The sequence below is a fragment of the Nesoenas mayeri genome, assembly GCF_963082525.1.
Source record: "Nesoenas mayeri genome assembly, chromosome: 1".
NCBI lineage: Eukaryota > Metazoa > Chordata > Aves > Columbiformes > Columbidae > Nesoenas > Nesoenas mayeri.
In genome coordinates, this window is record NC_137541.1 from 192059205 (window position 1) to 192084038 (window position 24834).

General features: G+C 39.5%; 1 protein-coding gene across 11 annotated transcripts in view; it reads right to left on the minus strand.

Annotated features, from left to right (window-relative positions):
* Positions 1–24834, minus strand: part of CDK8 (cyclin dependent kinase 8) — an 80541-nt gene that overhangs the window by 27763 nt on the left and 27944 nt on the right. For 6 of the 11 annotated variants that reach the window (XM_080358658.1, XM_080358657.1, XM_080358660.1 and 3 more), the window contains exons 3-4: positions 18445–18555; positions 15424–15564 (exon numbers count right to left, since the gene is read on the minus strand). In XM_080358658.1, coding sequence (XP_080214784.1) covers positions 15424–15564; positions 18445–18555 — 252 coding nt within the window. Of the gene's footprint in view, positions 1–5092; positions 5142–12399; positions 12531–15423; positions 15565–18285; positions 18381–18439; positions 18556–24834 lie in introns of those variants that run through there. The other 5 variants (XM_080358656.1, XM_080358662.1, XM_080358661.1 and 2 more) reach the window with 5 other exon arrangements.

Sequence of the window (24834 nt, forward strand, 5' to 3'; positions counted from 1 at the left end):
CAATGGCCTTATGACCATGACACAGCACCAAATCTTTTATCTTGTCCTAGATCTGGCTCTGTAGGACTCCTTGTGTGATTTCTATGCAAAACCTAATCTTGTGCATTTAATCACTTACTACTGAAGAGAAACTGAAGATCCTTGCTGAAATATTTTTAAGCTCTTCTAATTTAATCGTTATTTGCAAAGCACAAACAGAAATCCTAAGCAGCAGGTTAGTTTCAAATAAAGGAGCTAAAAAACCCACAGGTTATACCAAAAGGTTCGTAGACCTATGAAGAACTTCAGGCTATCACCCTCTTTCACCTGCCTGATGTGACAGACGATATCACACTCTCTTCACCCATCAGATCCTAGAGTCTCTGATGATGATGGCTGCGCAATTCCCAGGCAATCCTTTCCCTTCCCCCCTTCTCTATATGGCAGAGTTTGTTCTTTGCTTCTAACACAACAAATAAGGTTGCTCCTACTGCTGCTTCTCTTACGCACCAGCAGAAAGAACAACCAACCATTCCTCCCCTGCAAGGACTTAGACTCATTTATACCAGAAGATGGAAACTACCAAACGTAGAATCATAGAATCATTTTGGTTGGAAAAGACCTTTCTGATCATCAAGTCCGATCACTAACCTAACACCGCCAAGTCCACCACTAAACCATGTCCCTAAGCACCTCATCTTAAACTTCTGAAGATGTGCATCTCTCTGCAGTTCTATCACCTGGATTAAAAGCGCTCCCTGCTGCTCACTGCTTCCCAGGGGGTTACTTTTTCCAGATATATGATCCTTCTTGTTGCTTCCCTCTGGCTGTTATGCCTGGGGCCACCTACGTGCTTGAACTTGAGTGCTCCAAATGACACCCTGCTGCTGCTGAGGCTTCACTAACACCAAATACAGCAGAGAGACCATTCTACATGCCTTGCACAGCATCTGCCACTTTATACAATCCTGGGATGCTAGCTGGTTTTGCCTCACTGTGTAAGGCTATGGACTCACTCGAAGGTTATGAACCATGCATTTTTTTCACGTCTTTTTTACAGGACTGCTGCTTATTTTTTTTCTTTTTATTTTTTTCAAACCATTGTTCCATTTGAACAAACACCACAGTCACATGCTACTTCTTAACATACACTGGAAATGTTTGTATTCATTCAGAGGGGAAACTCAGACTTCAGAGTTACTTCATTTCTATCTTGAAGACAAAAAATGCAAACATGAAAATTATCCAAATCTATTAATTTTTAAGATGTGATCATATAAAAAAAAAAGAGACAGCATTTCTGTTGCTCACAGCAAGTTACTACAAGCAGGAGATGATTACTTGTTCTATATTGGCATGCTAGATGTCTGGAAATCACAGGATGTTTTCTCACACTCCAGGAAAGGCCTTCTGCTCTTGGGTCCTTCTTCCACCAAGTTGTACTCATCAAAGCAGTGAAGAAAAAACCTGGCGTTTCTAGACAGCTTAGCCATTACAATCTTTCATACTTAGTACTTTTAGCATCAAACCAAGTCTGTAAGAAATATTACTCCATGTATTTTTTGCTACTTGGCTGTTTCTGAACTCATTAGTTTTCAAAGGTTGATTTTAAACATACCTATCAATGAGTAGCCAAAATTCCTTTGAATTATCTGTGGTAGTATAACATAGATGCTACCTTTTTTCCCTCCACTTATTAACCATTTGCAGCAGTCCCATGTATATTTATGAACAGGCTCACCTTCTTTATATCTCCATTTTAATGCACCTTTTTATAAGGTTTTAGCATCATGCTAATCAATTTTCATTTGGACAATCCCATACTTAAGGGTATGGTTACTAAAACATTACTCAGTAGCGGGTTCACATTGATGGGGTGAGTCACAACGACTTCCATTCACCACTAATATTTGTGCATCGTTAATGGCTATGCCACCAGTTTTCAGAACTGACCAGACTCCCACCCACTTCTACCTGTGATGAGCCAAGTTAACTGAAAAAAGGATAAAATTAGTTTTCATTTTTACAAAGTAGTTTAGCTTAAGAAGAACAATACTTAGCCAGGTGCTTTTATCCCTAAATTTTTGCTTTTGCAATCATGGCCTCAACAATGATTCTATTAATATTTATAATGACTGACTCTTCAATATTTTAAACTTTCAAGTCTTATAGAATACAGGAAGAGATACAAATGAACACCACCACAATCATAAAAAAAAAATTCAACTTCTTCAGCTGTATGTGAACCTGACAGGCATGAAACACAAATAAGTTTATTATGTCTTGCTGTGAAGTTTGCAATTCAATTATACTGAAGAAAAAAACCCATACACGCATACATAAAACACCACACCAGCAAAACAACTCCAACAAGGTTTAACAGGACAGTTGCCAGGGCTTACTACGTTGTAGCCTACTAGAAAGAACACTTCTGTGACATGTAAATCTAAAATCTGGTCGTGGTTTATCACTTGCCAGTTAGGTCCTAGGACGAGTAAAACTGCAGCAAAAACCTCCCAGGCTTCAGCCTTGCAAAACTCACACCCCAACTCAGGGTCTGTGACCCGCACAACACTTGTGCTTCTAAGGTAAATCTGTCTGAACAACCCTGTTCATCTTCAGGTAATTAAAACATTCATCAAAACATTTCCTTATTATCAAGGTGCATTCCTAGGGATTGGAACTGGGTTTTGTTTGTTTTAATCATTTTATAGTTAAAGAAAATAACTCAGTTCTCTTTCCACTTTAAACAAAACCAGCTACTTCAATACTAAATAGTACTTTAGCACCATTTAAATGCCAATACAACCCTATTGAAATGATAGTATCAGCACCTTTCTGCAGTTGATTTCCTTGATTTCAACGATGCGCAATCACAAAATAATTCAGTCACATCTATTAACAGATTTGAAAATAAATTATCATCAAAAGACCACCACAAACACTGGTGAAAACAATGGCTCCATAGAATCCAACATGTATAAAATCTAAACATTAAAAGTCTTCTTTTTAAATTATTTCTATAATTAATTAAAATTTTAATTATTATTAATATTAAAATACATGAATTGTGAAAACCACTGGAAAAAAATTAAAAATAATCTCTTAATACTTCCTGTTAATTATCTTCTTATAAAGACCATCTCAGAGCAATTTAAAAAAATAAATCAAGAATCTAAATAAGTTCTAATTAAAACCAGAAACCATCAAAATTACCAATAACAGCCAAACAAAACCAAAACCCTAAATTATCAAAGCACACATGCTCACAATTTTTCAAAGTACAGAAAGTATTTGGATAGGATAGAGGATAGAAGGATGCCGTATCCATGCCAGGAAGCCTTCTGCTAGTTACCACCACCATATTTTATCTCTGTTTCAGCCTGATGAAAGCTGTTGGCCTCACTACTACATTTTCATGCTCTGAACACATCCCAAGAATGTCTTTCAGTTGCTTTCACTTAGTTACTACCAGCTTGGGGCAACGTGACTTACTGAAGCCTGTGCACAGGCTAAAACAAAGGCCTTTCTATCACCTCCATTGGAACTGAATTAGAATTGAAAGAAAAACAAAAATCTAGTTATACTGTTTAGGCAAACTCTCCCACTCCCTAAAAATGTACATCAGTACATCAGGACAGGCTGCGGGGCCCGACTTCCTGTACGAAATTCAAGGAGGCAGAGGTGGATATGACAGGCAAAAACATCATTAGAACAACTTCAGAGAAAAATGCTGCTATCATGTCAAATATCATTAACTCAAAAGTGTAATAGCAATAAATTAAAACAGTCTTGCAGAAATATGTTTCCTGTGAGTTTTGCTACACGTGCTACTACCGTTTCCCAAGATCAAGGTGACCCTGGATGCTGTGGACACCTCACAGCAGGATCAAACACAAGAAGAGAGCAGGCACCAAAACTGGTTTTTGGGTACTACGTGATTCTGGAGACAATTCCATCTCCTCTTTCAATTTACAGTTCTGCCTCGCAAGTGAGGATTTAGAATGGGTAATAAAATGCCTGAGTACCATTTTTGCTCTCACTCATTTTGTTGGAGAGGGTTCTGTAGGTTGATAGGCCTTCAGTGGTATCGTAATCTCATACTTTCACACAAAAGAAGAAAACTGCCTTATTTACTTCCTGGTTTGCATGCAGCTGTGGTAGTCCATGCCGTTTTCCTTAACATCCCTATTTTATTTTTGATTTTCATTTAAATAGTACCCTCATCACTTCCGTATCACCCTACCTGCACTGGCCAATACAGAACTCCTCCTGTTCTGGCTAAGGAAAAAATTAAAAAGGTAAAAGCCTACATAATTTATTATGCTCACTTGTTAAAGCACCTTTGTGTGCAGAACAAACAGAATATTTGAAACAATGCCCCAAAGATTAAGTTTTGTGTCACGCATGTTGAGAGCAAGCCGGATGAAGTTGGGAGTTCATGTATGGCAAGCTTTTATATGGGATAAGTGTGCCCAATTTACAAGGTGAATTTTTCACAGGCTACTTTGAAACTGCTCAGATTTAATCAAAGGGCTGTTTTCTTATCATCTTTTCAACTTTTCCTCTACGAGTATAGATCTTTCATATAGATCATTGCATTTTCTTTCTACAGCAGGATGCAAAAAAACCTCCACATTATTATAGCTATTTCCTCTACTTTGAACAATTTCTATTCCTATCTTCCACAGCATTTTACGCAGTGCTATAATAACTTTGCCACAATCTTAGCAACATATTCAGTACTAAAACCCAACAAATCTAAACTGCAAACTGCATCTAGGTGTTTCTAAAATAATACTCTAGGGTTTTTACTAAATCCTACTGCAGGGTTTTTATTGACTAAGCTTACTTCAAAGGTAAATTCATGATCAAAGAGCTTCTGGTCCTCCATACCTCTCTACTTTTTCCGCCTGGCTAGTACAGCTCATTACCTTTACAAGAGGAATTAGATCTGAGGTTTTGAGAATGTCTTTCCTCTGTAGAAGTCTTATCTCTATTTGTATTTATATATCTGGATATGAGAGTTATTTCAGCCAGTTTACCTACCACTGCTGCATGGCAACACACTGAGATGACTGATGGAGCCTTCAAACAGTGAAGGAGTACTTACATGACTCTCTTCCCAGCACCATAACCACATATCTGGCCATCCTGGAAATCTAGCACATTAAAAAATAGGCTAATAACAAAAGAATAAGTTAAAAGCTACAGAGAAAAAAATCTAGCCCATCAGTTTATGTATTTGCATCCCCAAATTTTCACCTAACTAGGGCATGACTTTAGTTATTAAAAATACAAAAAACACATGCAAAGGACTTCAAAAGAATTATCATATATATATATATACACAGATAGATCTGAACACTTTCCATATATCAGATATCCATATATGACTGATATTCAAGATATTACTTGTATTACACCCATACAGTTCTCATTCCATCATTGTATTTCAGTTATCAACCTACTTAAATGCCCTGGAATTTAGAAAAGTGAAAATATTTTAAAGTTTGAGGAAAAACAACAGCAAAAGCATCTTAGCAAATCCAAATTTGATAAAGCAGCACATTAAGTAATGTGGCCTCCTTAAATAAAGAACCTGGTTCTGCATGTGGGCATCTTGTTTTCTGAAAAGGGCAGAAATGCAAGACAGAATGACAGAGTAACTACACTTACTAGGAAGAAAACTCACTTTGCAGTACTGAAAAAATCCTCTGCTACTGAAATTAGAAGAAAGCAGAATATTTTCTAATATGGCATTAAAAAATAGTTGTGAAATACAGAAAAATTCCAAATCTTTATTGTGCTTAAGTGCTTGGGAAAATGACCTGGAGGTGGAAAAGGTGACTACGGTGATCTGACCACCCTTCAGTACATCCACACGGCTGCATCCTGCTGCTGCTTCTCCTCCTCCTCACCCATTCTGTGCAACAAAGTTCGCACAGGTTTTAATGCATATTCCTTTGGCAAACAACTTGTTCTCCCTTCTGAAGCCTTTGCGAGGGCAATATAAATGGACTCTGAGATTGCTGCAGTAACAACTACTAAACGAATCTATGACTGAAAATGCCAAGTTTGGCACATGTGAAGCGATGTGATCCCTCAGCTGTCAGACAATTTTGGGTAGCTTAAAGATTTTCATAACATCGCATTTTTAAACACTTCCTTTTGAAAGTTGCTTAATAAACAACCAGTAATAGAAACCTCAAGCCTTTTGGACAGTTAAACAATTAAGGCAATTTTCACAAGGAGCTCCTATAACTTCACAAGTAACATAATTGAGTAAACCTTTCGAAATCTCTTAATAGTCCAATCTTCCTCACATAGTCAGAAAGAACAAAGTGCCATATGCACTATCATGAATTGTAAGTGGTACTGCTTTTGTGAGCAATATGAGGATCAAAAATATCCCCCCGCCCCAAACACATTTCCATATTAAAAAAAAAACCCCACCTTTCCTCAATTCTACATTAAAACAATCTTCACCAAAATCCTTGACATTTTCTAGTTAAATTTGATACTAATTGGGTAACACCTACTATTTTCTCAAAACACTTTGTTACCTGTGTAATTTTCCTACCCCAAAATTTTCAATCATTCGACTTGCTGCTTTGCTACATGTTCCCCCTGCCCTCCATTAAATCAGTCCGCTACAGGATTCTCCATACTTTCATTCCGAGATGTTGCAGAACAGATACATTATATATAATTTTAAATTGGCAGTGCCTTTTTGAACATTCTTCATAACTAGCAGGAGTTGTAAGTTTGGCTGAGTTAATTTTATCAGCATCAAGATTTCACAGTCTGACCAGCCCTTATTCTCTTGGGGAAGGGGTAAATGACACTCGTGAGGTTTCAATAGCTCCAATAAAAAACGAAGATATTAAATGTTTGTTAAAAGATTTCATCAAAAAAAGAGTATTTTTTAAAAACAATCTTTTATGTACTTTATGTACGATTAATTCAGCTGTTCTCTTTTTCACCATTAAATCTTTCAGTCTGGAGCTTCTGAACAAGACAAGGTGTTGTGTGATGGGTGCAGCTCCTGAAGCCCATGTCCTCAGCACCTCAGCCCTACATGTTCCTCCTGCATTTCCCACTGGGCACATTCCAGCTGCTCCTACACCTGCCGCTCCCCCAGACAGAACCCTTGAGCTCCTTCGCCACCTGCCATCGGTGGCCATGGCCCAGTGTGCAGTCACCAGCGATCCTCAGAGCGCAGTCCAGCTAAACTGAAACAGCCTCAGTGCAACTCCGTGTATTTCTCCCAGAACACGTCCTCCTCTATTTTACATCTGCTTGTCATGAAGTTTGAAAGAATCTGAACATTTGGATACCGTATCATTTTATCAAATGGATCTGAAATTTGTTAACAGATTAAAAAACTTGCTAACAGACACAAAAGTCACTTGGGGAAACTGGCAAAAAAAGGCATGCATGCCCGGATAAGCTTTGTCTTCTTGAGCAGCCACACAGAATCAGTAGACCAACATAAAGGTTTTTTACTATGGACTATGCAACACCATTTGCATTTTTTCAGCTATTTTTCCTAGAGACCGGAGCAGCAATGCTATCTATCATTTCTCCTACCTAAAACTCCAAAGCACCACCTTGTTTCCAGTTTAGAAGTCAGTATGCAATATGTGGACAGACATGTTTCTGGTGCTGTTATTAAATGTATGTTCCACCAAACAAGGGCAAACTTCTCAAAAGCCACTACAATGACATCAGTTTTTGATGAAAGGCACTGAAAAGCCCTGCCTTGATTTGATACCCTGTAATGTAAAGATGTAAATGGTTATAAAGACCAGTTCTGAAACATTTCACTTAGTACTGAAGGGCACTAGGGGAAGGAGGAGAGAGGAAATAAAAGCAGCACTTTTCACAACAGCATTTACAGCCATATGAAGAAAAACTACAAGCTACTTTCAGCCTCAAATTTGCAGTTGCCCTTTCGCAACAATTCTTCACTACCTGTTAACTGGTCCAAGATCACAGGTTAAAAATTATTTGATTTACGATGACATAGAAACATCAGGAAAAAAGTACTCTGCTTTCATTGCTTCTTGTGTCTGACAGTTCTGCAGCAGGTAAGTGAAAAACATCTCACTAAAATATCAAAAAACATGTAATGTACCTTAACGTCTCCAGATACTGTGTTGTACTCATTTGTCCCCAAGACATCTGGTGGATAAATAAGCGGTCTTTTTCCATTTCTTTTTTAGACCTTGTGCTTCTTTGATGTAGAAATTTTCACGGACAACAGAACTCTAAGTTCAGAAACTTCAGCTGCATCTCCTCTAGCCACTAACAGTCTGAGACTAAGTCTGCCTGGGTTTGCTCACATTACTGGCAAGCTAAATTAGCAAAGCTCTTCTAACAATGTATACATTGCTCCACCATGACCTTCCATTTACAGTTCAGACAAAGACTGTATTTACTGACATTTCAAAACAAGGTATGTTAATAAATAGAGCACAAAGTGTTGCCCGTATCACTGTCGGTTGTAAATGACAAGGTTGAGGGACTTAGCTTTTATCACTGCAGAGGATTCATTATTTTGAGAAGTATTTATGGAAAAGAAATGCTGAGCTAAGAAGCACAAAAGTTATTGATAAACCACATTTAGGTTTCAACAAACAAAACAGAAGTCCGTACACAAACCAATATAGTCAGATCCTTTGGAAACACCTGCAGAATATAACGAAAGGCTGAAAAAATTACTCATATTTCTTATACTCTAATAAGGTTGCACTTGACCATCAAGCAAATGGGGCTTAGAATGAAACCAGCTGTCTAATAAGTAGATTTGGAAAATGTTCTTGAAACCGTGAGATTTCTGAGCTCTCCTTGCACCCCTGTTTTCATATGAATCAAGTTTACAAACAAGCTTTATACTTGCAATTAGAAAAACATCTACCAAAAGTTCCCCTGTTCAGCACTTCATCTTACTATAAATAGGAATTTAACAGCATCATGTAGCCAAAGATAATCAAAAACTTACAGCATTGGTTTCCTTTTTTTGCTAAACACTGGTTGCATGGATAAGAAAATATTTTCAGGTCTATCTGTTCATGTCACATATTTTCAAAAACCTTGGAGTTTTACACTGTCCTTTCACGATTCTTGCTTAAAACTTGTTAAATCACTTTGCACTTGCTTATGAGATCTGAAGATAAAGACGATCAACCTGTAAAAAGCTATGAAAGATTACATTCATATTCAAGAATTACTTGAATGGACATGGCATACAAATTTCAAAAATCTGCTCCTATCGGTAAAGATGCCCAATTTATGGAATCACCAGGAAGTGTTGCAATGAAGACCCAAATACAACTGGAGAAGTAGACTGAACATTGTATTTTCATTTACCTTTTCCATGTGATTTCAGTGTGCCTTTAGCACAACAGGAATACTACTCCACATAAGAATAAAAGACGTAGGGCAAATCCAAGACAGGTCTAAAAATACTAATCTCTGTAACACTTGAATCCTACAAATGGATGAATTTTTTAATTGCTCAAGACTTGAGTATCTCTTTCTATAATATTGTGGTTCCAAGTGCGTTTCATACCCAATGTTGGTTACGATTTGATGATCCAGTAGTAATAGATCTTTCATTTTATGACCACACAGCTTCCAAAAACCTTGTAAAGATACATCATCTTTTTTTTCTTCAAGAAAAGCAAATGGCACTATATTCTCCCTCTCATCATGATGCAGTCAAGGTACATCACAAAAACACCCTCTTTCACTGAAAAGGTTTTGTATTTCACTGTTTTCTTCACGTTGTTCCTTATTCTACAAGAGCTATTTGATCTTTGATATTCTTCTTACTCACACCTCACCATTCCTTCACCACAGCTTCTCTTCTATTGATTTGTCATGAGTTAGATTTTAGATTTCGAAAAAGCAGTAACCGAATTTTCAAAGAAAGATCAAACAGTGAAGATACAACACATTCACAGAAGGCTGAGGTTGGAAGTTATCTCTCGAAATCACCTGACAACTTGTGCAGGGTGTGCTGCTCTGTCCCATTGTCCAGGTCATTAATGACAATACTGACCAGCACTGAACCCAGTATCAGCCCTCGGGACACTCCACCAGAGACTAGTGTCCAGCTCAAATTCGTGTCACTGATCACAACCCTCTAAGCCCATTAGCTGAGCCAGTTTTGAATCCACTTCACTTAGCTGTGCACTTACCCAGTCTGTACTTCATTAGTTTGTCCACAAGGATCTTACAGGATGCAGCGCTGAAAGCCTTACTAAAGCTTTTCCCACATCCATGGAGGCAGGCACTGAAGGTTTCAGGCTGGCTTAAGCATGATTTCCCCTTCATAAATCCATGCTGACTGCTCTCCATCACCTTCTCAGTGATCAAGGAGAGAGTGACTGGCATGTAATTCCCCAGATCTTCCTTCTTGCCCTTCTTGAAGATTGGAGTGACATTTGGTTTTTTTCCCCTCAGGAACCTCCCCTGATTGCTATGACCTTTCAGAGAGAGTAGTGGCCTCACCATGCTCAGCTTACATGAAGCAAATGATTTTATATAGCTCTATTGCCTTCTGTATGGTGAATTCAAAGATCTCTATGCAGTATGCCTTCCACTTCTCTGACTGGAAGGCTCATGGTACTGCAGCAATATACCCTGTATTTCTGTGGGGTTGTGTGCGTGTCTGGGTTTTTTTGCCTTTTATTTTTTTTAAGTCACTGGTATGAGCATCAAATACTTAGTTTTGTAGTCTCTTCTGATCGTTTCTACACTTTGATTAGTTACTGGTTTGAAAGTTTAATCCAAAACATAAGGAAAATGCTCAGAAAGGCAGGCAAGGGAATAGTCATGTTCCCTGCAAATAGCAGCATTAAGAAACACTAAAGAATGCTATTTTAACTGTAGAATATTTAAAATTATAGTAAATCACAACTCACTTAAAAGCATGTTATTACAGCCTATGCGAGAAAACAAGGTTATGCCAGACGTGTCTTTCTTTTCTGATCTCAGGAAAGCACACACACAATGAAAAACACCTTGGAAACAAAAATCCTTGGAAATGCAACAGCTGACAGCCAACCGTGATTGGGTTTGGGTTGTCTGTTTGGGGTTTTGTTTGTTTGGGGCCTTTTTGCAGGTTTTTGTTTGTTTGTTTTTTCTTCCTCTTTGAAAGCAAATCACCAGTAAGTCATTACAATACCTTTTGGGACATATTGCCTATTATCTGTCTATATACTTAAGCAGGGTAGAAGACCATCCTGCTTTTAAAAGCAGTTAACTTATATTGAGTCATGTGCACAGCTTTTCCTACTGTTTGTTTTTAAGCACTGAGGTTCATTCTTTCAAATGACCACAGTTTTGTAAGCACTAGATCAGGACCAAAGGGCACTCCTGTATTTCTGAAGTAATCCTTGAATATCGATGAGGAAGACATTCTCAGATTCAAGAGCTCTAACGTGGAAAACGGTAAATAGGCTGAGTAAAAGTTCCGTATATTTAACCCTGCCTAAAGCACATACTTACGTGATTCACAGCCAGAGCCTGAGCAGTGACTAAGATGTTGTCTACAAAAAAAATCCCAATGGCCTGGCAGTGGCTTCTCCTCATTTATTGTCAAAAGAACATCTTTAATGTTCCCACTACTCCCAAACCTGGCAGCAGGTACCCTTGGGACGAGTCCAGGCCCCAGGAAGCTACATCCCAACTGCATTAAAGCAAGTCTGCCCCAAAGCTTATTAAAAAACCAGTGCTCATCCCACAGCAGCAGTTTAGCTGAGATGCACACTACAGACACACTAAACAGGCCGCAGTATCCTGTGCTAGTTGCAAATGGTCACGTCCACAGCAACACAAGCCCAGACCAACTAACTAATTCACGGATGTTATTGAGAAAGGCCAAGAGCCTGTCATGGCTTTGGCGGGAGGGGAATGGGAAGCAGGAGCCCAGTGCTGTGTCACCCCTGCCAGACCTGGCTTGCCCAGCAGTAATTCATCTGCTCGGCACCCACTCGCACCATGCACAAAGAAACAGACCAGGGAATTTAGTCTGAAAATTTGGGAACAGAAAAATGCTTCACTGTAGTGTCTCAGCTGCAGTACTACAAGAGCTGTGAGTTCTCTGGGTTCTTTTCTGTTTGGGAGTGGGTTTGGGGGGTGGTGGTATGTTTTTAAGTGTTGCTGCACCACCTGAGCACTTCAAATAGTAGGTTTGCTGCATAATCTGTTATTGATTTAATATTTTATTAATATATTAGTAATTTAAACTGCAGACTAATCTTACTCTCACCACACAAAACGAGTGAAGGGGTACTCATCTCTTATCTGGGACTGGATTCTGACTGCACGGACAGGCCTAGTATACACTAGTATCAAGTAATGATGGACTTTTAAACGTTAACAGGTATGGCATATAAATTGCCGTACCATGCAAAGGGATCTCTCTTTGGAGCCCATTACTTGAAGAAATCTTCCAAGCACACAGCTAAGTCCACCCTCTCTTTCCTCTTGCTACTGAAGAAGTAGATTGACGAAAAGAGATATACGGCCAGTCTTCTGCTTATGCTTATTTTTAGTGTGGAATAAGCACTTTGAGTACAGGAAGAAGCCCAAGAGCTGGATATCATAAAGTGGAAAAAATATGAGGAAAAGAAGTCAGCAAAATGCAGTATGTTTCAAGCACACTTGATAACTAAATTCAAAATATTATTAAAATTGTAATTGATGTACTTTGTGGTAATTACATGAAGTGTTATTTCCTTCCTGCTGCAGTCAGCGCATGAATAAACAATCTGCCTTCAATTGCTCTCAGTCATTAAATTACAAAAAGCTGAAGAATATGCAAGTCAAAAATGAAATTTTAAAAGGACTGACATTTATTTGTTGAAAGTCTTTACTGGTATGTTTCAAAGACTTATGGAAATGCTAACTACTCAAGCACAGCACTATTCAAAGACAAAATATAATCAACACCTCTCTTGCTCCGATGGAAATGGTGAATTGGCTTTCATGTAACCAGTGAAAGAAAAAAAAACAGCAAAGAGTTAACTATTTAAATAGATAAATTACTACTAAGATTCGTGAGCACTTCCTTTGTAAAAGGCAAACTAGGACTAGAAAAAACACTGTACAAAACAATCAGTATCTTCCTGCAGTTTTCACTGTTTCATACAGAATATACTCACTTTATACAAATGTTACATCAATTAAGATTCCTCAGTTCCACCCTTATGAAGACAAAATTCAGTCTAAGTTTATGGGGTTTTAACAGCCATTAAGTTTTACTGCCTGGTTTGTGGATGCCAGCAAGAAAGGAGTTACTGTATGCCACATTTTGTTTCTGATTACAAAAGTCAAGATATCAAAAAACTCCAAAACATTACCTACCGAAAAGCCAACTTCATTAAGACATGTTAAGAAAACCCCAAACCCAGAAAATTGCACTTAGATGGAGTATAATTACTTTCCCAATAAATGAGCTTTCTTACCCTTGAAAAAATCCTTATCCTATGAGAAAAATATAACAAAGAACAGATTTTTCTGCCAAAGTTCTATACTCTTTAGCTTCCTAGCACTCCCAGGCACCGTCAACTCATAATAGCTAGTTTATGAAATGAAAGCAAGCATATTACTTAAACAACTCTATGTGTGTTATCGGTACACATCTAAATCTAGGGTAACAGCTTTTGTAGGATTCTCACCAACATGGCTTGACAAGGTTCCAGGGGGAAGACCTCTCAGACTGTGCCTCAAGCTTTTGGTCTCTTCCTCAGATTACCAAAAGATAGCCAATTGTGATGGTGGTTTTTCTGCTGGAAGAAAACTTCATGCTGGACTGAGACCACCAACTCATTTCACATAGGTCAGAAAATGAGGTGGTAATAGTTTTTCACAGTTGCCAACTTAACCTGTATTCCAGCTACAGACCTAAATGTGAAAGGCTCTGTAATAAGTTACCAATCTCCTGAGCCATCCAGTTAACAACATGCATGGTTTTCTTTTTTAAACTCAATTACACTTAAGTTCATAAGTTCTCTGAAACTGTAGAAAGTAAAACTTCAAAGAAATCTACATTCTTGATGACAGGTCATTTGTTTTCTGTATGCCTCTTAAAACTATACTGAAGACTACTACTGCAGGCAGAACATTAGAGTAAGTCATTACATTTTTGTTTAAAACAGTGTGTCTAAGTAGTAACATGCACTATATATTTCTACACCATGTTTTGCTCCACTATTTTATGAGTCATGACAAAGCCACCACGATCTTTTGACTTTTTCCCTTAGTGCTGTGGCTTTTGTTCCATTTCTAAAACTAGGAGCAAATCAGAAACAATATCCATACAATTATTTTAATAAACCAAAGCTTCCTTTTATTTATGCAAATGTTATTTATCAAAGACAAATCTTTTCCCATCAGTTTAAACAGAGACTGGCACTCTGTAAAAGCATTTATCTGGCATGAAAATAGAAGACAAATAACAAGTCACTGCCTACATTTCCAGAAATACTATTAAAGCTATTTCAAAGATAAAAAGTGACTCTGGAAGAATAACAAGGAAGCCAAACTTACTGCACCAAGTACAGAATAGCACTGGTAATCCTGACTCATGGGAATGAAAGGTCAAACTAACAATACTCTCATGAACTAATGAAACTTCAGTAATTAGAAGGATCACATATAGATAGTATTATACTTCAATAGCGTTTGTTTCAATTTACTTCTAAGAATAAGAGGTACAGACAACTAGGTCAGGAAAACTACCCAATTTTAAGACAACAGACAGAACCAGTCGAGTCAGCTATGGGCATATTTCAAAGGCAAATATATAAGAATTGCTGAGATTCACCAATATAAAACATTTTAAATAATTTGGTGGTTAAGAAACACTAACTGAGGTCCAAAATGTTTTGCTAATACTGCAGTTTGGATAAACAGTTTATTTGCAGAAGTCTTCAAAAGCTGGCATGGCTGATAGATTATAAATATCAGGAGAAGATAATGGCCTTCAAAAGTTACCTTCATAAGTAAAACTGATAATTTTAGGGAGTTCTTATTTTTTCAGCAGTTCTTACAGCCAATCATCCTCTCCCCCACCTACACATATGCCATATTTAGTTATTTATCTTGCCTGCAGTAATACTACCAGAGGCATTTTCTGTACCTCAACATGCCTGTTGTTTAAATGAACACTTTTCAAAATAGTTTATTTAAAAAAAAATCAAAAAAGGAAAACAGCCATCTGACATACTTTGCTGTCATAAGCATATCAGATCATAGCTGGCTTTTAAAATTCGTTCTACTAATCAAGGCTGTCTGACTGCAGCATAAAAATATTTATTAGTACATGCCCTTAGAGCAAAGGTTTTTGTTTCCCAGCAATTTGTATAAAAAACAGTCCTTGCCCTCAATCATCATCCCAGTGCTAAAACCCATTGCGGATTCACTTACCAAATCCCTGTGTAACACCCAGTTAGCATGCAGGTAGTGAATACCATCTAGGATCTGATATAACAGAGACTTCACCATTCCCCGAGGTAACTGAACTGGTTTCTTGTTTGCTTTAGAAGCCCTGTGAAACTTGATTATATGCTGTAAAGGGGAAAAAGAAATCAAAATTAAAAAGTGTAATGTTTTAATCTACAGCATTACACAAAAACTGCTAACAATTCCTTATGCATACTTCTTAGGCGTTTATTTTTTTTGACCTTTTAACATTCATTTTCAAAACTAGAAACATGTACCTTCAGTACTAGAAAATTAATACTATACAAGGCAAAGTGATCACTGTCCCAAGGAATTATCTCAAAAATGGAATCAGTGATTGCTATGGTTTTACCCTGGCAGGCAGCTAAGCCCCACACAGCCACTCACTCATTCTCCCACAGTGGGACGAGGAATACAAACCCAATACAACTGTCAAAGAAAATTCCCTTGCAGATCTGTAAAAGTTTGAAGGTTTTAGGGGTATTCTTGCTTGGGGGTTCTTTTTGGTAAGATAGGCTGACATCTTGTATATCACAGCACAGAAATAAAAGTCCATCACCTATCTCCTGTATTATTTTACTTTTTGGTTTTTTCCTACAGTAGTAATGACACAGTAATATTCAACACCTAATGCCAAACAGAAATTCTTGCAAACTGTATTGGGAGTTTTAAACATTTAAATTAGAAGCCTCAATTTATTCCTTCTTTATTTACTATTTCCTTAAAGCACAATACACTCAGAACAGAAGCTGTTGACAAAGCAAAGCTATAAATCTGTCCATCTGCAAGCCAGCTACCAAGCCAGACACGGAAAACACCTTCAACAATTTTAAGTGAGTACACAGGCAATGAAGTCTAGAAACAATGAGGAGTCCAAAAGGATATTTTGTCTTAGCACCTGAGTGCCAGGTGCCACTAACTTCAATAGCATAAGGTGTGCCACAGTCATGGCAACCAGTTCCCTGTTTCCTTTTGAGAGAGGCAGCTTCTAGAACAAACTTTCTCATACATTCACACTTCTTTTCTGTAATGGCTCACACCTGTGCAATCATCAAAACAGCCCTGATCTTGTCTATCCAAAACCTGGCACCAAACTTCTATCATGTGTTCTTACACTCCTGAGCTTTCATACTCCAGGTGCCAATTAGGTACTCAGCTAATCAAACCCCTTTGGGAAACTGCCTTTCCTCTCTTCCTGCAACCCAGCTCCTTTGCTTCAGGCATCGAACTTGGCTTTCATGGGAGGAAAACGCACATCCCTGCTCTGCCAAAGGTAAAAATGGGGCTGCACAGAGGAGAGAAACATTGACGACAAGGTGACAGTGCCTGCCCTGTCAGCCAAGCACCGCACGCACAAGCGTCCCTCAGCCTGTGTGTGACACAGGTTTTGCCTCCCCTCAGCTCCCACTTCCACAAATGTTATTTTTCAGGCAGTGGCCAGAGAGAAATGAATCTTCAGAGACAGCCAAAAAGGCTGTCCAGGCTCTCCTGGACCTTTTTGCTCCTGCACTAATAGACTCTGTGCCCTTTTCCCAGCCTTGTTTGAGAGCTGTTGTGCTAGATATGCCCAGCGCTGGAGGACTCGGCCCCAGCCGCTCCTGGGGCCCCAGGCCAGCCCAGTCCCGGCAGCTCTGCTGTCCAGATACAGCAAACAACAGGGAGCTGGTACAGCTGGGGAGTTCTGCAGTTTATACAGCTACGTGCACGTAAACATCAAGGTCAAAACTGAGGGTCGCTCCTAAGTTATGAAATTCAAAACAGCTTTATGTGAACAGAGGTGCTTCTGCAGTGATTTTGGTTAAGTATGAGGCAATGCAGAAATGTATAAACACAAACAAGGACAGGTCACTATTACTCACAGTCCTCCAAACAAATAAAAAGCCTTGCAGCACATTTAGAAACTAAAAAACCTCACATATTCTGAAACTTCTGCAGCAGAGCATGAGAAAAAAAAAGCTTTATTCCATTTCTTCAATGTTTTGTTTGTTTTGTATATAAGCCTTAAAAATGTCTCAACAGTTCAGCTGTTTGGTCCTCTTTTCATTGCCAAAACAAAATTAAGGCAAAATCTCAAGACCAACTATCAGAACTTCGAAGACATTGAACTAGGAGAAAATATCTTCAATTCAGCTTAGCTGAATGAGTTCTGAGGCAAATACTACTGGATTATTCCCAACTACAAGGAACACCATTTTCAAAAGAAATTAATTTTCATTTGGTTTGTACAGCTTAACTGTTCATCTAAACTATATGTAGAGGAAAAATCAACTAATGATTCATTTTACACAAGTCTTACATGAGCACATTTATCAAAATTTCCATCTCATCTCGAATTGTCTCTGTTGTACCCCTTGACCCAAATTTTCTTCATATCTTTTCAGGTTAGTATTACAATACTTGTTCCATTGAGAGCACCATTCGAAATGTCTATCAGATTTATTTTGCCTTCAACATGTTTATATTTGAAAGCTGATCTTGTAATTAGGAATAAACAGCTTTCCTCCCAAACACATGAAATTTCAGCAGTTGAGCTGTATAAAAAGCTCTTCCTCCTGAAACATATGAATTAAATTTCAATTATATGCAGCGGTATTACTCTCAGTTAGTGTATTCACGGATGACATATATTGTAACTAAACTCTAAAATGTTTGTAATTTTTCAAAGGGAATTCATCTGCATAATCTATTACATTTTCCTGCACCCTACTTTAGGTATAATGGAGGGTTATATCTGCATTTATTTAACTAGATTTCTAGCTATTGAGAACTGAATGCAGATTTTTATCTTCTTAAAGAGGTCACGGATTAACCATGTATCATGCTTACCCAACATTTTCCATTGCTCTTCCTTTAGCACTGAAAATGTTTCCAAACAAACATGGGGCAAAAGGCTATTCTGTTTTTAATCAGATGCATCTTCCCTGACCTTGTCCCTTTCCTGCAACTAAAACTTGAAGCCCGGTACCTACAAGCAATTCACCTTACCCAGAGGTCATGCTCGGCGTAGTCAAACAGAAGCCACACTTTCCTGTCAGCATGAGAAAGAAACACCTTTTGCAGAGAAATGACATTTGGATGCTTGAGCTCCCGCAGCAACTGCAAAAAAAAGAAAGTCCACAACAGTTATATCCGCACATCCAAAGCTGTGAAAGGGCTGGAAAGATGAATACTTCAATAGTTTTTGCTACATGTTCTTCAATACAAACAAGAAAAGTTGAAATCTGCAAGTCACAGAAAACAGCACTTTTTTTTTTTAAATGAAAAAACCAATCATTAGTTTGAAACCGAAGCTGAAAGCAGGTCATAACCCCCTTCAGGCATTCATTCCCTATTCATTTCCTACAAGCTGAAGTTTATGTAAACCTCACTATTATCCAGGATCAAGAAGACTCCATGAGCAGCCAGCTGTGGCATCTGCCCTTTCCCATAGGCTGTAATCTTTGATACAGCCATTTGGGACATCCAATTTTCTCCTGACCCCCAATTATCTGAAAATCCTGCATTTTGGTTGCAGCCATCCAAGGCTGAATGAGATGACTCATTTAAAGGCTAAAGGAAGATGTGGTTTGTAAGACAGAGTCAGCTGATCTGTAAGGTCACCACCACCTACAGAAGGTCCAGCTCCCTCCCACAACATGTATTACACCAGTTACCGCACTCACAGAAGCCATCCACGAAACAGCTCCCAGGTCAAAAGAAAACTAACCCAGACACAAAAAAGCATTAATTTTCTGCTGAGCTCCTGAGCTGACTCACAGCAGTAACAGCAAACCCAGCACTAGCAAAGGGACACGGCTACGGACAAGAACTTCTTTCTGCCGCAGCGAGCCATTAAACCAGCTCAGCTGCTTTAGTAACTATAGCTTTAAACACCACCAAAAGGAAAACATTGCTGAGATATAGCACAAAACTTCAATGCAGACAGTATCAGTCTTTTTGAGCTCTGCTGGCCATGTTACAATTATGTGGTGCTCACACAATTGTGAAAAAAGAAAAAAAAAACTTGATCTAAGCAAATTATTGTCAAGCGTGGCTACCCAAGACCAGATTAAATCTTGCCAGCTCATTCTGCCAGAAATGATGACATTTTTAATAAAAGGAATGGGTAGGGATTTGGGAGTTTTTTAAGCCAGGGTCAATTTGGACTACTATTTGAAAATACAGATTGAATCTATGTTCAATAAAATGTAATTTTGCCACTACATAATAAGGAAACAATTAATTCCTTTCTACTAATACCTTCATCACATGTGGTTACAAGTTAGCTCCTATCGAGCCAGTAAAATAGGAGTGGCTATCTGCACATGTTTGTTTCCTACTTTTCTATTTCATTTGAGACAGACTCCCACCCCTACTCACTGACCAGAGTCTTCAGTGTGGCACCTCTTGAGCAAGAAGATGGAACCCACAGAGCTTTTATCTCAAGTCCGAGACAGAACAGGGAGCCAGAGGACTGAAGAGACACCACCCAGCCCAGCTGGAAGGTGGTGGCAGGTCACAGATGCCCAGCAGGACACAGAGCCTACTCGCACAGAGAACAGCCAGGGACAGACACAGGATAGACCGTGGTGACCACGTACAGGGCTTGGCCAGACAAGCTGCCCAGTACTCTGCTCATGTGAAACCTGCCCCTTATTGCCTCTTCATCCTCCCATGCTTTTTCCTCCACAGTCCACTTTGACCACTCCCTTTTCTGCCCTTTACCCTTCCTCTAAACACTCCATAGAAATGTTAGAGTCCCAGCAGCTCTCTCAAACACCCAATAAAACCTGCATCCTCCTGCAAGATCCACAGCTTTCCTTCTCATCTGTTACAAAGCTCTGGTTGACTGTCTTCAAGGACACACCCAAGAGGTTCTTTTTGTGGCCCATCACCAAGGTTTCAAGAGTTTTAGCCTTTGTTACTGTCACTGATAGCAGCTGTTACAGTTTGTGCATCTGTGTTCAGTTTATCATTCTTGATGTCTTTTGTTTTTGCCTTTCACGCTGAATAGCCATTAACTACATATTCTTTCAGTCTGCCTAAAAAAAAAAAAAAGATGTGTTTGGTCAAAGCTAGACAGCCACAGGCACTCCAGTGAAAAGGATGACTATTATACATCAGCAAAACCATCAGAATAAGGAAATGATTGCTGCAGCGGTGACAGATGATCCCTGAATCACTGTCTTGGAATGGCTGAAATGCTCCAGGACAGCAATAATGCAGAACAAGTGCAAACACTGTCTGAAGGACAGAAAGAGCTCCTGTAGATGATAACACATCACATGGGCTGTGACCAGCATTTCCAGCAACCTCACTCTCGACGAACCAGGCCTCTCCAGCCCATATGCCACATGCCTTTCCTGCCAGATAACTCGCCTCGTGTCCAGCAGCTGACAGAGCTCACTGGAGACGAAGCAGACCACAAGAAACACAGTACGACTACTAGTTCGAGGCCAGCTCATAAAGATGACTCTTTGCCCCAGTGACTCTGATATTTAATAGCTTTTCTCCATCCTAGTTCAGCTCTATAGAACATAAAGAGAAAGCAGACAAAAACTATGCATTTGGCTCTCGGTAGGTTACTGCCCTTTTCATCTGCACATCGCACAATGATTCAAGAGCATTTCCACTGCCAGAAAGGTTTGCCTTAAATTAGCTTGTCTGGATGCCCCTTAAAAGGAAGGGAGACCCAATTCACCTTCAAAGACATACAAATCAGCAACTGATGAAGATGCTGATACATCTAGTTTGACTTGAGTGTTGCCCCAGTCTGGTCTTGCCCTTGTAAACAGCATCCCTATGTGCAAGTCCTGGTCTCACACTAAGGTTCCTCTGTTTCCCTCTTCAAATGCAGATAATACTCATTCCACAGCCACGAGGCTGCTGAGGGACAGTACATTTCTTAAAGTGTCCTAATGGTGTATAAAATAGTTAAATTGCTTCACAAACAAAGCCGAAGTGGGGTAAGACAGGACATTATTAAGTAATCAACAGCAGCATTAAGGCAGCCTGGCAAAGCATCGCATGACTAAAGCAAATCTTTCCTTGCAGAGGGACACTAACAATAATTAGCTTTCACATCAAATATGAGCTGAACTCAGCACAAGTCTCGATGAACATGATCTCCTTACTCCGGTGATATTCCCACATTTCCCGTACAGCTCTCCATCACTACAGGCCCTTTTCAGGAGCCAAGACACCGCACTGAACAAGCACATTCAATATTCTGCACTTTTCGCCTAAGTGAGGATTTCCAGCTTCATTGCAAATGTCATCCCGCCCTTGCTCTCAATACCTGCTACTACCCGTGGTTGGCAGGGAACGGAACCTGCTAAGCATTGCAATACTACCATGCTGACTCCTATAATCGAGCACAGACTCACTTGCTAGAGCAATCGGCCAGGTGACCTGGCCCAGGAGGAGTTTCTCCGATGTCCTCTCTCAGGACATGAGCTACTCCTTGCTCTCACCACCTTCCTATGAGAGCTATGCAACATGTTTCTCCCAAAGCCTGGGACAGTCAGAAAGCTGGCTATACACAAAGCCACAGGCAACACCAAGCAAAATATTCACTGGGGAAGGGCCAGGGGGGGAGAATTCGCAAAATTGTGTCATCTTGCTAGTTTGATGGTGTAAATTGAGAATCTAATCATCCTCTCATGTTTCAAAAAGGCTCACATCAGTTACACCCAGTGATCTGGCTACAAACAGATCACGTATTAATAGTCACGCCACAGCCTTAAGATGGAAAACGGGCAAATAGGATCTTGGAACAGAAAGCACATTGTGGTTGATGGAGAAAAAGGTGATTTTCAGACCAGAAGATGACTGACAAAGATTTAGTCATCCTGCAACAGATAAGATACCAGTGGAACTACTGGTATCTGCAGACGAGTAAAGGCAGCAGTGAGACACTACTGAAATGCTATGCACAGCTCTGGCCAATTCAGGAATGATTAATTCCAACCACAACAGGGCAAAGAAAGGCCAGGCCTACACCTGGGGGGAGAGCCCAGTGCACAACGGGAAACCCGCAAGCCAAGCCCAAACCCTTACGGCCTGCCAAACAGAGCCAGGGAAAGGAACAGTCTCTCTTTAAAACGAAAGCAGGAGAGAAGAACTATTCTAACTGACAGTATTATCTTAAGTAGAAATGCGTAGGAACTACTCATGATTAATTTTGGCTTAAAGCAGGAATAATGTTTAAAGAATCATTACTAGAATGAGACTCAGGAACTGCCTTCAGAGATTTTTCTTTTCCTTACAAGTTTAACTTGCAGTTTGCTAAATTTGTGAAGGTGCACTTTGCTTGTCTGCAAGAGCAGGAGCAGAATATTATGACTCCAGAGGTGACATCCATTTCCATATTCATAACATATACCCCTAAAAAATAAAAATTCAAATCCCTATTCTTAGTTTCCTATCAAAAATCTGAGCTCTACTCAAGTACTTTAAACTTGTTAATTAAACCAAAACCCAAATTATCACACGAATTCTTAAATCCCAAGTTGACTTAGATCCAGTAGACTAAAGATATTTGTTTCAATGTAAATACAGTTTTATATTTTCATGAGTCAGATATTCCACAGTACTAAAAAAGAACAAAATACCTGCTGAAAGTACATGCTGTTTTCCTTTCAAAAGTGTTCCAATGAAAGCTTAAAGGCAATGTAACAGAAAAAAGTTTTAATACTGCTCACTCTATGAATTTATTATGAAGCTGACAATACATTTTTGAAGCTACAGTTCTTCAGACAGTAACTGCTGCTTTATTTTATTCTTTTGTTTTCATTCAAAAGTTCTAAATGTGCAAAAAAAGAAGCCTGACAACACAAAACGTCAAGAGAAAAAAATGCACATTTCCATTTATAACTTGTGTGGTTTCCAAAACAAATGAGTCTTATGTGATCACACATACTAGTCAATAGCTATTAGCACCTCGTATATCCAAACTCATATAAAGTATTAGAAGATGTGTTATTAAACATTCTCTCAAAGTAAGGAGGTGGATGAAGAATCCAGATGAGACAGACACTGGATGTCAGACTTGGTCAAATTCTTCTGTTCACTGAAAACAATATGATTCCTAAGGATTTCAATTTCTATCATTTAATCAGTATCTTTGTCCCACTTTTGCAGAACTAAAAATAATTCTATTCTCCCTTTACACAAAATCTCTCAAGAATACTGTTTGTAGCCCTGTGACACAGCTCAATAAGGTACTCCTCAGTCACAACTTGCATTTTACATACTTATTATATTGAATTAATGCATTTGAGAGTCATTAGACTTGCCAAAGAGGGTCAAAGCAAACATTTGCCTTCCGCAATACCTTGCTACCTTTCACTACATGGAAGGACTGCTAAGAAACCATGACTTGCCTTCTGACATGAGGACTGTACTCATCGAAATGATTTCTGTGTTTGGTCTTACAGGAAATTGCTTTCGCTGTTAGTGTGGCAGGGACATGACAGCCCTCATAACCTGAGTGACCTGCACCCAAATACTGTTCCTGATCACATAGTTGGTACAGGATCTTTTTAGCAAGCTCACTGGGATGGTCATTTGTTCCTTACCAGGGGAAGATACTGAAGAGGGTGAATCCTGGAGTCAGCTGGTTTCAGCTTCTGGCAAGATGTGCCAGGGGAGGTTTAGCTTGGACATTAGGAAAAGGTTCTTCATATCCAGGGAGTAGTGGAGCACTGGAACAGGCTCCCCAGGGAGATGTCACAGCCCCAAGCCTGACAGTGTTCAAGAGGAGACTGGACAAAACCCTCAGACACACGGTATGAACTGTGGGGTTGGACTTGATGATCCTTGTGGGTCCCTTCCAACTCAGGACATTCTATGATTCAATGATTCTGCCTCGTGGGGTCCCTCCAGCTGTTGCATGCTGCCTCAAGAGTCCTTGGTGACGCTCAGACAGGCTCTGAAAGGGCCTCAGTGTCTGAAGACCAGTTCACCTCTACAGTAGCCTCCTCCACCAATGTCAGCCTGGCCAAGACCACTACTTAACAGCAGCTCCCTTCTCACCCACCCAGGGGCACAGGGCTGGCAGCTCCAGCTCTGCCACCTTCCAGCCCAGACGCCGACAGCCAGGGTGAAGGAGCCATTGCGGAGGTGAGCAGGACTGCTGCAGAGGCTTTCACAGAATCACAGAATGTCAGGGATTGGAAGGGACCTCAAAAGATCAGCTAGTCCAATCCCCCTGACAGAGAAGGAACACCTAGATGAGGTTACACAGAAATGTGTCCAGGCGGGTTTTGAATGTCTCCAGAGAAGGAGACTCCACAACCCCCCTGGGCAGCCTGTTCCAGTGCTCTGGCACCCTCACTGAGAAGAAGTTTCTTCTCATATTTAAGTGGAACCTCCTGTGTTCCAGTTTGAACGCAC